General features: G+C 43.2%; 2 protein-coding genes across 11 annotated transcripts; both read left to right on the top strand.

Moving 5' to 3' along the window:
• The first annotated feature begins 2,272 nt into the window (after window positions 1-2,272).
• Window positions 2,273-7,703, top strand: LOC123122522 (uncharacterized). 6 transcript variants are annotated; one of them, XM_044542719.1, is made up of 15 exons: window positions 2,273-2,637; window positions 3,705-3,741; window positions 3,861-3,944; window positions 4,030-4,155; window positions 4,237-4,367; window positions 4,459-4,737; window positions 4,894-5,030; window positions 5,528-5,613; window positions 6,054-6,170; window positions 6,252-6,379; window positions 6,449-6,724; window positions 6,826-6,956; window positions 7,061-7,102; window positions 7,215-7,283; window positions 7,383-7,703. In XM_044542719.1, exons 3-15 carry the CDS (start codon window positions 3,872-3,874, stop codon window positions 7,477-7,479), a joined length of 1,692 nt encoding a protein of 563 aa, XP_044398654.1. In that variant the 5' UTR covers window positions 2,273-2,637; window positions 3,705-3,741; window positions 3,861-3,871; the 3' UTR covers window positions 7,480-7,703. The 6 variants fall into 6 exon arrangements, with proteins under 6 accessions (XP_044398654.1, XP_044398659.1, XP_044398656.1 ...); XM_044542724.1 differs by lacking the exon at window positions 3,705-3,741 and having other exon boundaries at window positions 2,285-2,528; window positions 2,595-2,637; window positions 4,036-4,155; XM_044542721.1 differs by lacking the exon at window positions 3,705-3,741 and having other exon boundaries at window positions 2,285-2,528; window positions 2,595-2,637.
• A 348-nt stretch (window positions 7,704-8,051) lies between these two features.
• On the top strand, window positions 8,052-10,989 carry LOC123125373 (uncharacterized). 5 transcript variants are annotated; one of them, XR_006461393.1, is made up of 6 exons: window positions 8,052-8,427; window positions 9,482-9,534; window positions 9,616-9,992; window positions 10,066-10,280; window positions 10,423-10,493; window positions 10,582-10,989. XR_006461393.1 is itself a non-coding variant. In XM_044545880.1 (6 exons), the coding sequence occupies exons 2-5, from the start codon at window positions 9,502-9,504 to the stop codon at window positions 10,471-10,473; spliced, it is 645 nt and encodes a 214-aa protein (XP_044401815.1). In that variant the 5' UTR covers window positions 8,052-8,427; window positions 9,482-9,501; the 3' UTR covers window positions 10,474-10,493; window positions 10,582-10,989. The 5 variants fall into 5 exon arrangements, 3 of the variants coding, with proteins under 3 accessions (XP_044401815.1, XP_044401817.1, XP_044401814.1); XM_044545880.1 differs by having other exon boundaries at window positions 10,066-10,249; XR_006461392.1 differs by having other exon boundaries at window positions 10,066-10,493.
• The last annotated feature ends 278 nt before the right edge of the window (window positions 10,990-11,267 follow it).

Genomic DNA, 11,267 nt, shown 5'->3' with positions numbered 1-11,267 from the left:
AAACGTCACAACGTAACTGGGTGGCTATAAAGGTGCACTACAGGTATCTCCGAAAGTGTCTATTGGGTTGGCACGAATCGAGACTGGGATTTGTCACTCCGTATGACGGAGAGGTATCTCTGGGCCCACTCGGTAATGCATCATCATAATGAGCTCAATGTGACTAAGGAGTTAGCCACGTGATCGTGCGTTACGGAACGAGTAAAGAGACTTGCCATAACGAGATTGAACAAGGTATGGGGATACCGACGATCGAATCTCGGGCAAGTAACATACCGATGGACAAAGGGAATTGAATACGTGATTGATTGAATCCCCGACATCGTGGTTCATCCGATGAGATCATCGTGGAACATGTGGGAGCCAACATGGGTATCCAGATCCCGCTGTTGGTTATTGGCCGGGGAACGTCTCGGTCATGTCTGCATGGTTCCCGAACCCGTAGGGTCTACACACTTAAGGTTCGGTGACGCTAGAGTTGTTATGGGAAATAGTATGTGGTTACCGAAGGTTGTTCGGAGTCCCGGATGAGATCCCGGACATGACGAGGAACTCCGGAATGGTCTGGAGGTGAAGATCGATATATTGGACGAAGGGTATTGGAGTCCGGAATTGTTTCGGGGGTACCGGGTGACGACCAGCGTGTCCGAAAGGGGTTTCGGAGGCCCCGGCAAGCGTTGGGTGGCCTTATGGGCCAAGGGGAGGGGGCACATCAGCCCACTAAGGGGTTGTGCGCCCCTCCCACCCCATCTCACGTAACGTGGAGAGGTGGGGGCGCCTCCCCTAGGGCAGCCACCCCTCCTGGCTTGGGGGTCAAGTTTCCTAGGGGTGGGGGCACCCAAACCCATCTAGGGTTTCCCCTGTGGCCGCTGCCCCTCCCATAGGGAAACCCTAGGGCGCCTCCTCCTCCCCCCTTTCCCCTATATATAGTGAGGGAGAGAGAGGGCAGCCGCCCCCCTTCCCCAGGCGCAGCCCCTCCCTCCTCCAACACCTCCTCCTCCTCCGTAGTGCTTGGCGAAGCACTGCCGGAGAACCGCAAGCTTCACCACCACGCCGTCGTGCTGCCGGAGCTTTCCCTCAACTTCTCCTCTCCCCTTGCTGGATCAAGAAGAAGGAGACGTCCCTGGGCTGTACGTGTGTTGAACGCGGAGGCACCGTCCGTTCGGCGCTAGATCAGATCTTCTGCGATTTGAATCGCCACGAGTATGACTCCATCAACCGCGCTCCTGTAACGCTTCCGCTTAGCGATCTTCAAGGGTATGAAGATGCACTTCCTCTCTCTCATTGCTAGCATCTCCTAGATTGATCTTGGTGACACGTAGGAAAATTTTGAATTATTACTACGTTCCCCAACACAAATTACTGTCGGGCAATTGACAGAAGAGCAAATAGTTATGACGTTATCCAAGGCAATGATCATGTATATAGGCATCACGTCTAAGATTAGTAGACCGACTCCTGCCTGCAAAATGTAAATATATTTCTGATGTACACGGAAAATGTAAAATGTGTACAAACAAGTAGTCATCAAGTACAAATACCAGAAAAAAATGTTCACCATCTATTTAAAAAATGTTGAATGTGTACAAGTTTTTTTTACTGATGTATATGAAAAATTTAGAACATTTATTAAAAAAGTAAAAAAATATATAAATAAATAATTTTAAAGAGGTTAATTGTGTACAATAAATATAAAAAGTATGTTAAACATGTATTATAAAATATTCCTGATATATATAAAAAATGTACGTAAATTTTAATCATGTAAAAAAATGTTTTGATGTATAGGTAAAATGTACTAGTGTGTGTGGAAAATAAGACAAGTGTTAAAGGAAAAAGAAAGAAAAATGGTAAAAACCAAAGAAAAGAAAGGAGAAATTTGAAGAAAAACCGATGAGAAACTAAGAAAAACCAAACAAAACCAAGATACCGATGCAAAACAACGGAACAAAGTGAAAATAAGAGAAAACTGATAAAACCGTCTGAAAACCAAGAAAGATACAAAAAATGAAGAAAAAAGAGGAAAAGAAAAAAAAACGAAGAAACCAGCCAAAAGTAAAAACACACACAGAGAAAACGCACTCAAAGACCCGCTATACAGTAAGGAAGGAATCGCTATATAGTACAGTAGGTACGTGAGATATAGATGGGCCGGCCCTGTAATGCCTGAGGACGCGTATTTCTTTTTGCACTGGTGATGATGGGAGGCCCAGCGTGGCTCAGTCCGACGACGCACGAAAGAAAACTAAAAGACCGGCCCGTGGGAGAAGCCGCATCCCACCCACCCAACCCTAACCTCACACAGCCTCCCTTCCTCACCGCCGGCCGATTTCGGTCGTTGCCACTCCTCCCCGCCGATAGCACCAACCTCCACGAGCTCCCCTCGCTCCACCTTCTCCTGTACAGCGAGGAATCCCCTCCTCTCCGGCGGATCCTGTGGCTCGAGGCGACGGCTGGCTAGGCCCGCGTGACGGACCCAGGCCGTTGGCGTGCTGCCTCTCCGTGCCGGTCCACCTTGGTCCCCGGTGGCACGAGCAAGGGCAAGGCACCACCGAGTTCCACCTCGGCACTCCACTCCCGAGACCTCTCCTACCCCACTGCACTTCCCGGCGGGCGTCTCCTCCACCTGCAAGTCAGGTAGTGTCTTTGTCCCTCCACATACACACACAAGTTGAACATATCAAACATATTTGATTCCCTTCATGTTTTTATTCATCTTTTGGTGCTTGTCTCGTTGTAATTAACGACTAGTACAAGTGCCTATACTAATTGCAATTACTTAGTAAATTAGACCGGAGAAAACATATGTAATGAGCTACGGAAAACACTATACTGGTGGCTCAGTTGGGAGAAGGCCTCTAATGCAATGCAATGCAAGCATCTTTTCTCACAAATAAATGTTGTTGCTAGCAGTGCATTTATCTATCTTTAGAATGTTTGCTTGATGGACACCTTCGAAATAGTTCAAAAGGTTTTCAGTATTGAACTGTTGATCTGTTCTGTATTTCACCACCTGCAAAGCATTTTAGTCATCTAACAAACTGAACTAGCTACCTTGTACACTACATCAGCTTAATTAGGGCTCGATTATTAGAAACCTTGTACATAAGTAGACAATTGTTCCTCCGTACATGGGCATGGGCGATAAGGAAAAGCTACGCATGTATATGTAAGCTCATGAAGGATGCGTGTCTCGCTACTTTGGGTATGTCTCATTCCATCGAGCTATGATGAGATATGCGTGTTTTTTCTTTTGCAATTTGAGGACACTCACAATGATGATGCATGCATGTGTATGACTTATGATTATCTTTCTGAGTTAACTCCAATTCGGTGGCAAAATGAAGCATTGATGATCATATGCAAAGTTACGACATACCCGTATATGTAAACGGTTGACCTCTGTTTATATAGGTAATTTCAGTTTTTTTTTTGGCCTCTGTTTACTCTTTCAATTAGTTTACCACATGTCCACACCACAAACACTTGAGTGCCATGGGTCAGGACGTAGTTTGTTGTGCTTATTCCTCCTACATGTGTCGTCTCAGAAAATGTAGCAAATACTAGATTAGAACTGTATGCCTTCTTATTATAAAAGTAGCAAACTCAGCTGCTTGTTAGCTTTGCTAATCTAAGCCCTATTGTTAATTGCTCATATATCTTTCTTGGCTGTATATGGATACTTCAACCCACCAATTCCTCAGAACGATTGGGCCGCACAACTCCAACGCCGTTTGTAAGGTGACCTTTTCCTAGTTTCCTCCGCCGATCTATTGGACCCCTCTAATTTGTTTGCCAACCATATCCATCCAGTTGTGTGGTCAATCAGTAATAGTTGGGTTTTGTTCCTTGCTGTTCAGGCCTGCTTGAAATGATGATGAAAAACAAGCGCAGGATGGGAGTCCATGAGAAACAACGTCCTTGCAAGAAAGTAATTAGGCCAAGTGAGTCCATTTTGTCTCCCTTTTCCTGAGTATTCATAATTGACCGTTCTATGGAGTGTATCACACATGATTTTATTCCTACTAGCTTTAGATGGTACCTCCTCAGCGAGATCGGACAGCTCAGAACCCAGTCCAGGCGCGTTGAGTCAACTCAGTGAGCAAGTAGTTTCAAGATTGTGTAGGAGTGTTGTGTCGCTCGCCTCATTCCATGGTTGGTGATTATACTGCTAATATTTTCTCATATTACCTGTTTTTAGCTATTCAGTTTGGGCGTTTTATTTTTCCTCTGTAGGTGATACCAAGTTAGGGGAATGCACAGGCATATGCATCGAAACCTCATGCCCTGATGCTACAAGTTTCCTGACATCGAGACTTTTGATTCCACTTACTTGGCCTACAAGGAAGATCACTGAAAATTTGACGGTAACTTTTTCTTCTATTCCTTTCCTGGATTATTATTATTATGCTAATATAATGCCCCTGTAATCATTAATTCGCCTTGCGCTCATTTCAGATTGAAGTGCACCTTCCGAATGGTCGGACTGTCACTGGCTGGATAGAGCATCCTGGGAGATATGTTGATTTTTTCATCGTCAATGTCAAGGACTTGTCTGTATTTGATGCCGCGCGTGTAAGTCTTGATTGTGACATCCAGTTTGAACCTTATAGGAAGGTAGCAGCTGTATGGCGCAATTTCAGTTCAGGACTTTTAGGGGCCACAAGCGGAGTAGATCTTGCCTCTCTAAGCGCTCTAACCAGTGAGACAATGTTCAGCACATGCCAGATCAACAAGGTGAGCTCCTGTTGTACAGTTGAAACAAATATCTGTCTGTTGGTATCAGTGGCTTTATAGCATATTCCATCATTGTATGCACTGACACATATCCTTAGTTTCAGACATGATGAATAGCATTTTCCCTGTGTAACTTCATTGTCACTTTTGTGCTAGGCTGGGATTGGAGGCCCCCTTGTTGATTTTGATGGTAACTTTGTTGGGATGAACTGCTCTCGTACCAGAAAGAAAAAGACCCCCTACGTGCGAAGGGAGCAAATCCTTCAATTCTTGGAGTATTACAGGATGGTCAGGTATGTACACTTTCAGTATTCATGAACCACCCTTCTCTGTTTGGCCTGTCCATGCGTCTCTCTTACTGCATCCTGTACTACTCCCTTTTTTTTTATTTGAGTTTGTGTAAGGTGTATCATTCTGAAAGCCAAACAGCAGCTTCTGATGTTGATGAGTTTATTCCCAAAAACTGCCCCACTAGTATTGTTTATACTTGTGTGTTTTTTCTTAATAATTTAAGTCTGTACTGTACTAAATTAAGGTCGTTATTTTAATGCTGGCATTAATATATATTTCTGGTACACTCGAACTTACATTTAAGAAGACCCGTGGGGAAATTGTTTAAGATTTTCAGAAATTTCTCTGCTGTGAAATTTCTGTAACTAATTTGCTCCCTTGTTCACTAATTTGCTCCCTTGTTCTGTATTTCCCTTGTTTAATAGCTCAGTTTCTGTATGGTCTTTGGCATCTTGTCTTTGTGGATTTATCGCAGTGAGCTTTCTACATTGTGCTGCAGTGTTAGAGCTAAGGAAGAGATTGATGATGCTGAAGAACCGGGAATCGAAAGTGAGATGAAACAACTACTTTGCAGCATTCCAGGAGGTGAGCAAAATTATTTCATAGGATATTGACCTTATGTCCAGCATAATGCAGCCCCTGGACGCAAGAGGCGTGGCTGTGCCTTTTCGACGAGATGGGGAATCAGAATCATTTCCTCTTGCTTAGATAGTTCCTCATAGTGGGTCCTCCTTGTATAGAAGTCTAACAATCCAACAAATAACCAATCGAAGGTTTCAGCTCTAATTGGTTACATGGCCAAGCTGAAAGATATCTCCCAATTTTAGTTGATAAACAACCTAACTGGGAGATTGTCAATTTGAATTTTAAACGATTTAACTGGGTGATTATTGGGATACCATCTGCTAACTTCGTGGACCTTGCAACTAGCATACACTGTACCTGTGTTGCTGAGTAGTTCCTTATGTTTCACATGCACACTTTTAATACTTTATCAAGCAATTTTAACTTGTGTATCGTGCTAGGCAAGCGTAAGATTCATTTTCTTGAAGCAAATTTCGTCGACGATATCTGGAGTAAACTACCCAAAGGCGTTGCTTCAAAAATGTCTCGAAGTGTTGTCTCACTTGCTTCATTCAATGGTGATGGTTCTGTTGTAGTCATTACTTTTCCATGTTTTAATAAGTGGGTGATGATTAATAACTGAATGATTATCTGTGTAGGAGTTGCAAAATTCTTTGCTTGCACTGGTGTATTTATAAAGTGCAATGCATGCTCTGCAACAATTCTGACTTCAGCAAGTTTGGTTAGAGTTTCTGGTGATGCAAACAGGATTGATGATAACCTGAGGGTTGTTACTGCTATTTATTTATTTTCCTTTCCATTTAGGATACTGGTTAACATGACCTTATTATTGCAGATTGAAGTTTGCCTTCCAAACCAATTTCGAGTCGTAGGGATACTGAACCGTTATAATTTACATTACAACATTGCTCTTGTTGACATCATGGGGTACTGGGGTCCTCGTGAAATAAAAATTAGCAGGCATCTAGTTACCTCATGTAAAAGTGTAATAGCTGTGGGACGTCTTTTTACTTATCACAGTATAATGGCTGCAAAGGGCAAGTTGTTGATTGGCAAACGAAGCAAGCTCGATTGCGAAGAACTATGCGTCTCCACGTGTAAAATCACCAAGGTATCTCGTTTGGACTTATCCAGTATCTTCAACACGGTGAAAATTTATTAGCAACGGAATTGTAACATAAGCCTTGTATGATGTTGCTTTTATTTTGCTAGGCTGGGATTGGGGGCCCACTTATTGACACTGGTGGGAATTTTCTTGGTATGAACTTTTACCATGAGGAAGAAACTCCGTTCCTGCCGAGGGATGTTATTCACCTCCTCTTGTTGAACTTAAATAAAGGATGGTATGTCTTCTTGTTTACACTTGGTATTTTTTCTGGCAAAATATCTACTCCTCTGTAAACAGATGTAAGACGTTTTAGTAAAAAGAAATTGTGTGTACTTGTAGGACTAGGGCAGGTGATACTATTGTTGAGGGTGACGAAAAGAGGTATTCTTTCTTACTCATCATGATACCATACCGTACCATACCGTACATTCTTTCAGATAAATGTATGTTCAGTAACTTGTATGGTTTCTGAAATGTGGTTACTCAACAACAGATGGCTGTTGGCTGGTACATGTTGGTCCCATGGAAATGCTGATACTATTGCCGAGGGTGGTGTCAACAAGTATTCTTTCTTACATTTGTTTATACTATCTAGTATACATCGGTTATTCTTCTTAAAATCTTTTCACTTATTTGTATACTTTCTTTTTACTCATGACAGGTGGCCGTTGCCCGAGCCATGTGTGCTCCCTGCTGATATACCTGAACCTACTACATTGGATTTCTACGAGCTGGTTAGGAGGCAGTGTGCTTTTTAGTCCTGCTACTGCTCGTGGTAATCGATAATGTGTTCATGTTGGTTGGCTGTCTGACGTCCACTCCAGTCTTTGTGTTGCTTGAGTTGTCCCATCTTTGTGTTGCACGATGAATGTAAATGAGTCATGTCTAAACAGTGAAGTACTACCTCCGTCCCATAATATGAGACACTTTTGTAAGCTATGTTCTTGTGACATGGAAGAAAGTTGACACTATCTACAAACCATATCGATGAATGATAGCAGAGACCTGAATAATTTGCTACGAAAAGTTGAATCCATCAACCAAGTAAAGCAGTTTATATCACCACCTCTGTTTTGAGCAATGCAATCTCAAATGTACCACTTCTAGTATTTTATGTGGTTGCACAAGACATCAATAACAATTAAAATGTCATAACAAAACTAAGGAAAAATGTCATAACTCCCTAAAATTACCCGAACATTTGTTTCAAAGTTAAAACAAAAAAAAGAAATCGCTTCATTAGGCCGGCCCAGGTGAGCGGCAGCGCGCTATTTGCCGCTACAAGTTTCCTCCCCAATTTGCATGAAGGGGTTCGTCTTTCTGCGCGGGAGGGAGGGAGGGAGGGAGAGAGAGAGAGACGGAGGCGACTTTAGGGTTTCACTCCTGTCGCCGGCGCCCCAGGCCGCAAGCCCGGAACAGAATCTTCCGCTTCCGCCGTCGCCCCCGGCCGGAACAGAGGCTCGCCGCTCCCGCCGGCGAACCGGAGCTACAGGCGCATCCGGTGGGCCGCTCTGCACCGGAGGCCGTACATTTCCGGCGGAATCGCGCGTCTCCTCCTTCACCGGATCTCCCTCCGTCCAACCCGCAGCGCCCCGTCTCCGACGGCCTGTTCCGCATCTCGGCCGCCCTCCTGGGCCTGCAGCTTCCTCCTCCCACCTCAGCATTCCGTCTATCTGGCCGGCATCTCCTCGACAGAGTGTTCAGTGGTACGCAGCGTCCAGCCTCTTGGGGTTGTTTTTGGTGATTACTTCCTTGTCCTTGCGTGTGCTTAAATCCTCCCTCGTTGGGGATCGTTACCTAGTTTTTCTTTTTCACGCAGATGTGTACTGAGCAGTACAAAATCTCTTCCAACAGTTGTGCCGTCTGATTGCTTGCTTATGGTAGGAATGCGTTACATATGTTTTCTTGCATATCGTAGAATACATGTTTGCTTGTTGAGATTAAATGGATGGACAAGGATATCTGGGATGCATATCACACTATGTTGCTAGGATTGCCTGGTCCTAATGTCTTCTCCAGATGTGACCGTGCAGTTTTGGATGTGTTCTGGCAATCATCTTTGACTGTTGTTTTTTAGTTTGATATGTTAAAACGGGTGACTGGCCTGTCAACTGTTTGGTGGATGAATGTTCCATGAGGCATGAGGGATAGACTGCTGTTTCAGATTAGGAATCTGTTTGGGCCGTTCCCATCCTTTGTAGGCTGTTTAAATAGCTGAAGTTGCGACCGTGTCACTGTCGATAAGTCTATCAGTTGGTAATCTGCTTCAGGATTTCAAACATAATAGCTCTTCATCTGCATCCAGCATGGGAGATGGAATATTGCATTTCCCCCAAGTTTCTGCCGAAATGCTGTAACATCATAAGCCAACAAGTTTTTTGTTTTGTTAATAGCCCCCTAAGAATGCTTTCTCTTTTCACCTATTTTATGTAAAGTAGCTCCCAAACTGACGTTGCGTAGTATTGGAGGTTGTCCAACTATCATTCTATCAACTGCAGCATGCTGAACCAATGGACACCACATTACGGGTTTATTTTTGTAAAATTATGATATATTAATCAATATCATATCTTCTCCCTCTTTTACTATCCACCCTGCTCTGTTTTAGCTAGTTGCAATTGTCTGCTTTTGATATTGTTTCAAACAACACGCTTTGAACAGTCGCACTAATGACCTACAGCTGGGCTTTCTATGTTGCTACACATAGTCATGTTCTGCAGAATTTTAGACGCTTTCTGAATTCTTCCGGTTTGATTACAGGTCTTGGTTAGCACAGTACCATGGATCCCGATCCCGCCACTGACACCACTCTTGTACGTGTCCATGTCAATGTTGCACCCCTTTTTTTTTGTAGTATTTGTTGAAAATTTCAGGATGGTTTATTGTTTTTCCAGGTTTTTGAAAAAGATGTACTGGAAACAGTTTTTACTCAAGCTGCACCTTATGTTGCAAGGCTTAATATGCGGCCCGTCCGTACAGACCTCCTTATTGGATCAACAGAATTGCATGCTTTGGTATCTGTTGACTCTTCTACGCTGACCGAATTGCCCAAATCGGTTCAGTTTTATAATCAGAAGAAAGCTGCAATTGTTCAGAAGAAGGTGGGGCAACTTCCTGGGTGCAGTATTACTATCCTGTTTACAGACCGCATGCACAACCCGCTGCCTCCTGTTCAATTTGCTGATTTGGATCCCAATGACAATGTGTGTGAGAAGGTGGTGTCTCTTTTCCCCTATATGGATGGAATTTCTATGTTCAATGGACATGTTGTGTAAGTTTTTCTCTACTTTCAAAGTCACCCTTTGGACTGTCTTCACCTTAAAACTAACTCATAGCCTTTTCAGGTTAAATAATTGCACTTCCATGGGTAGGGGGGGAACTATTCAGCCAGGATCCGCAGACTTGTTTGCATTTACTTGCACAAACGCGGTCCTATTTCACATAGCAAGAAACGATGATGAAGCAAAACTGGTAGCAGAACATCTTCGAAAGATTGCTGGTGCTGCTGTGTTCAACTTAAAGGGCGAGGTTGTTGGCATACTAAGTTCGTATGCTAGAGGTTATGATGTGAAACTGGCCAAGAAGTCATCTTACTTTAAAAAGCACTTTGATAAACTGGGAGACAAACAAGTGAAGTGACTGATGGTAATGCCCAGCAAAACAATGTATTCAATATAATACTGACTTTATTTGAATTTCAGGGGCAGGGGAAGTTCTCTAAGTCGGAGATCCCGAGGAAGCCTAATATCTGAAGACACTCGATGCTTTTTGGGTAATTCTCGCAGTTGTATTTACATCCTAACTTTTTTTGGTGCCCACCGTGATATTCATAATACTCCTCCATTCCTGGTTGGTGGTAGTTTTTGTGAGACATGATCAACTAGACGGTGAGGTACCCATACCTAAGTAGCTATGGAAAGAACAACAAGTCAGCTATGTCGTGGCCAGCGGTGACTTCCTCAGTAGCAGGGCCCATACCCAAGAATAGGGTGATGGAGCATGGGTGGAGGCATTCAAATGTCGAGCTTTCTGGATAACAGCGACAATCTGAACAATTCACCTATATCGAGAATTTTTTGGTGTACATAAAGGACCATGGTGATTTCTGTGGTTTTAATTTTAGCAAGTGAGATAACCTTGTCAAGCAAATGATACTAACAGGGACTACTTGATTTTGATGTCTCAAGACAATATGGTTATGGTTATGTGATCTCATAGCTGAACATCTGCTTCTTTGTATAAAATTTCTGGTTGCAGAAGATTGTTTACCAGTGCGTTGCTTGAGAAGCCTGAAAAGGGCGCTCGGCTGCTTGTTCAATTGTTTAAGAAACTAGTGTTTAAAAGATCAGCAATTCGTAAATATTGAATACAAAAACCTTTTAAGGTTGAATTTGATGTTACTCCCTGGATCTTTTTTGAATACTAAAAATATAAAAGCTTTTATATGAGTATAAAACAGGATCTTTGGAGATAAGGTCCATCGCTGTAATGGCAGCACGTCAGTCAATTTGGTCTATTCGACTGAATTGCTACCCTTTTCCAACTT

Source organism: Triticum aestivum, chromosome 5D (genome assembly GCF_018294505.1).
Source record: "Triticum aestivum cultivar Chinese Spring chromosome 5D, IWGSC CS RefSeq v2.1, whole genome shotgun sequence".
Lineage (NCBI taxonomy): Eukaryota > Viridiplantae > Streptophyta > Magnoliopsida > Poales > Poaceae > Triticum > Triticum aestivum.
This window is presented reverse-complemented; position numbering and strand designations above follow the sequence as displayed.

Coding starts and splice junctions, on each gene's coding strand:
- LOC123125373 (XM_044545879.1), top strand. CDS start 9,502: ATGGATCCCGATCCCGCCACTGACACCACTCTT. Junction 9,535..9,615: donor CCGCCACTGACACCACTCTT/GTACGTGTCCAT, acceptor TTGTTTTTCCAG/GTTTTTGAAAAAGATGTACT. Junction 9,993..10,065: donor ATGTTCAATGGACATGTTGT/GTAAGTTTTTCT, acceptor TAGCCTTTTCAG/GTTAAATAATTGCACTTCCA.
- LOC123122522 (XM_044542719.1), top strand. CDS start 3,872: ATGATGATGAAAAACAAGCGCAGGATGGGAGTCCATGAGAAACAACGT. Junction 4,738..4,893: donor GCACATGCCAGATCAACAAG/GTGAGCTCCTGT, acceptor CTTTTGTGCTAG/GCTGGGATTGGAGGCCCCCT. Junction 5,031..5,527: donor GAGTATTACAGGATGGTCAG/GTATGTACACTT, acceptor ATTGTGCTGCAG/TGTTAGAGCTAAGGAAGAGA.